General features: G+C 31.6%; 1 protein-coding gene across 1 annotated transcript in view; it reads right to left on the reverse strand.

Moving 5' to 3' along the window:
• The window catches only part of LOC106879478 (neuroligin-4, X-linked), a 625710-nt gene that overhangs the window by 26352 nt on the left and 595223 nt on the right, over positions 1-4135 (reverse strand). The window contains exon 4 of the mRNA XM_052974627.1: positions 1728-2514. Within this exon, the coding sequence (XP_052830587.1) occupies positions 1728-2514 (787 nt within the window). The remainder of the gene's footprint in view (positions 1-1727; positions 2515-4135) is intronic.

A 4135-nucleotide genomic window follows, 5' to 3' on the forward strand; every position in this document is an offset into this window, starting at 1 on the left:
ATATATATAGGTATGTATGTATGTATGTATGCATGTATGTATGTATGTATGTATGTATGTATGTGTGTATGTATGTATGTATGTGTGTCTTAGCACAGAATCTCACAAACTTAGATGTATACACATGTAAGGAATTCAGCAATAAATGTCTATGAAATCGCACAACGTTTGACAAGATCGTTTTACTTAGATTTTGTTTGTATATAGTGTATATTCCCTTTAGTTTAATTAATTATTCACATTCGGGAGTAATCATTGTTATTTTTTATGTCAATCTTCCGTATTTTTTTTTCGGTATTGCTTTTTTTATTGTTGCTAATTTTGCATTTATTATTGCAATATTCTAATATTGGATTTATTATTTTACAATTAAAATTCAAAAAAAAGATACATCTATCGCCCATCTACCGTCTCTTATGCCATCAGGACGTATATAAAAAACTTTTCATTGCAACCCAGGGACTGTAGTACCTACATTTAAAATCACTAGATTAAATCAAAAGAGAAAGAATCATAGAATAGGCAATAGTATAGACATTCGTGGTATCGGCGTGATAACATGTAAGAGGAAGTGAAAAAAATATATAGCTACAGCGATGTAACAAAACAAATGATGAACGAACAACACATGAGTTGTACTCTATATAGGATACATTTGATAAAATTAGATTTTTCGAAACAGGTGATATCATTAGAGCAATTCTGGTAGGTTCTTATTCATTATCCTTCAAAAGGACATGTTGCAGGGTGAAGTGGTGTTACGTAATTTCGTTTTAACCTTATACCTAAGTTTCCTTTCAACGCTTAAACGTTTTACATGATGAATTTTAAATTTTATTTTCTCAGTGTACATAATGCTGATTTTCCCGATATATTTTGTAACCAAAATTACAGACTGATTGAAGAATGGTGCCTTTAACTGTATCAAAATGCAGTTATGCGAAACATGGAATAGCAATATAGAGTTTATTGCTCTTGTAATATCATTTAAGAAACACATTTCCAGCAGTAGAGACTATTTTAACAATAGTTTTTATGAGTATTTAGTGAATAGATAATTCAGTAAGCTTGGTTAACTATTTCCCTAAAGCAACACAAGCCATGAAAAACATGTGCTTTTAAAACAATAATCATGTTTATTCTATCAGGTAAGATCGCACACAAACTGAACGCATATATTATTCAAGATAATTCCGTTGTGAGGCTAAATCATCGACTGAGGCGGCATGTGGTAATTGTATTTAATTAGAATAGACACCATCTACTAATTGAAAACTTTGGCACTCACAGAACAATTTTCCGTAAATGTCTTTATATCTAGAATTAGTTATGTTTCTGATTTTAAAACTCACAGAAAGCATAGATGACTCGCACTTTTCCATCTGCATACAATTCTATGACGCATAAAACATTTATATTTCTGAACATATATTCACCTGTGTATTGCGAATTGCAATTTATTTTATGTGGCAAGGGTCATTAATAATAAATGGAATACGCAGCGCATGTGTGTGTATGTATGTGTATGTGTGTGTATGTGTGTATATATATATTCACACATACATGTTTCTATTAGAGCTCTCACACAAATAATTAAATATTTGTTGATTAGTGATTACAAATTTTCTTCCTCTTCTACATTTAAACAAAGTTCGAATACAAAACATGTTTATAGTTTACAACATATTTTAAAAATAAAATATCTATTAGTTAAATAGTCCACTTACCCAGATTTTGCAAAATTCGTCCAGTAACGCATCACTGCTTCACTTAGCATTCGTTCTGACTTCGAATACGATGACGTGCTAAAAGGTTGTATGCCGTCAACTAAGGGAGCCCCGAAAATATACGGAAGCTCATCTCCCCCAGACAATTTGCCTTTTTCTTCAGACTGTGACGTATATGTGAAATAATAAAAGTATGTATTGCCAGTTTTAGCATGCAGCTGTCCCACTTTTAGTAACGGTGCAATATATTGACCATCACTGAGTAGTTCTAAAAGACTATCCCGGCGGTTTTTCGGAGTCGTCTTCTTACTCCACTCGGCATAGTGATGGTCAAGTATTTCATAAACTTTTTGTCTGTGAAACTGGAACCTGTTGTGTACATAAGTACGTAGCATTTTCTCCTTTTTTTCTTCGGAGATTCCATTTTCCACGTCCTCCTGATCGAAGTAAGAATATGCTTCATTTTTTGTGATCCCGAACATTAGATCTGCGTTGGAAAACATTGAGACTGGTTTTTTAATTAACTCTTCCACGGACTTTGGTATGATGTTTTTACCATCGATGACGGGTGCGAAACAGGAAAAATATTTTGGTGGTTTCGGCGCGTTTTTTACTAAGTCTGAGAAAGTTTTATTTCGTAGACATTTAATGAGGTCTTGTGAATCGTCGATGGAACAGTTGACGCTCAAGGCAAGCTGGTGCGTGCAGCCAATTGGATCGTTGGCAACAGACCAAGAGCTTAACGCTGATCCACTTTGGAGTATTGCACGTTGAAATAATGTCCCATCTGAAAAAAGAAAAAAATATAATAATTTATTCTAGGAACTCTGGTGTTTCGGATAATGTGACAGGGTGTAAGGAAATAATATAATTTTGATGTTTGACATATCTACATTAAGTGACATCTTACATCTAGCTTCTTCGTTATATACTTAAAACATATTACAAGGCGAGATATCCAACATGTGACTATAATTATGTTTGAGAGTTTAGATTTAAGAGTATAGGTATAAAAAGAAGAGAAGCTCATCCTGTTAATTCTGCCTAGTATAATACAAGAAAAGCATTATTGTAGTATCCAAGTTCTGTATGAAGTGATACAAGAATTACATATTTTCCTTTTATTGAAACATTCTGCAAAGTATATGGACACAAATAAAGGCCTCACTGAAATTAAGCTATGTATCATGCACAATTTGTATATAGATGTTCAGTCGATGAGAATAATGATATTTTTCTTTAATAAACGTCAAGTGGGGAAATAAGGAAACGAATATCTTTTAATTCGTGTTGCTACGGTGCTTTATTGTTTAGTCTCACAGCAAACCTGGTTAAACAGTCCTGTAGTAAAAAACATTGTACTCAAGAGCATGATAATCTTATCATCTGAAATCATGATCATCGTATCAATAATATAGGAATATATTATTCAATATACACTTCCTCTTTTAAAGAAGGGTGGGACACGATTTTAAAAATATTCGGTTAATATTTCTAAGTGTATGATAGAATTGTGGTTCCCTGGGGAATCATTCTGCTTTACGTCTCAGAAATTGAAACGTGTTGTCTTATGTGACAGAATTGCCGTCTAAACCGAGCAGTATTTCTTCGAACAATAAAATTGATACAGTAACTTAAAATGGGAAATAACACCTCTGAATTTCATCACAACACTGTTTCTATATGAAAACATTGAATGAAGATATGTCAGGTAGTCTTGTGAATACTGACTCAATTCTGTCTAGATAGCTTCCTTGTATACATTACTGTGTCTACATATATATATATATATATATATATATACATACATATAAATATAAATATATATATATATATATGTATGTATAGGCGTCTCACACAATACTCTTGCGTTTAATTGTTTTTGTATGATGCCCAGAAAGATATTGCGATGGTAAAATTAAACATAATTGCAAGGGATATCTTATAAGACAAGATTCTACTCAGCTAGCTCCGTTATGTTCAACAACGTTACTAGTACACAGAATTCTTTATTATATGAATAAATTCTATTTTAATATGATATTAATGTATGTTAATTTCTAAACTCATATTGTTCATTTATACTCAATATGAAAAATTAGTTTAAATAAGCAAGGTAACATATACAACACATTAATAAATTCCATAATGATATACATCAACGCTCTACTTAAATGAAAAAGTAAGGTTCTCGTTGTTCTAAAACCAAGTTATAAAATTACTCCATATATATTCAGGTATGAAACTTCTTTATAAAAAATGCAAAACATATAGACAATAGAGCAAAATATGCAAGAAGAAATGGTATAACATCAGGAATTTAATCTAACAAGGTGTTTCATTTATCTTACTAAAATATCTGAAACAAAACAGAAATGATGTAAAGAGTAAAAATCACATACATTATA

Source organism: Octopus bimaculoides, chromosome 19 (genome assembly GCF_001194135.2).
Source record: "Octopus bimaculoides isolate UCB-OBI-ISO-001 chromosome 19, ASM119413v2, whole genome shotgun sequence".
Lineage (NCBI taxonomy): Eukaryota > Metazoa > Mollusca > Cephalopoda > Octopoda > Octopodidae > Octopus > Octopus bimaculoides.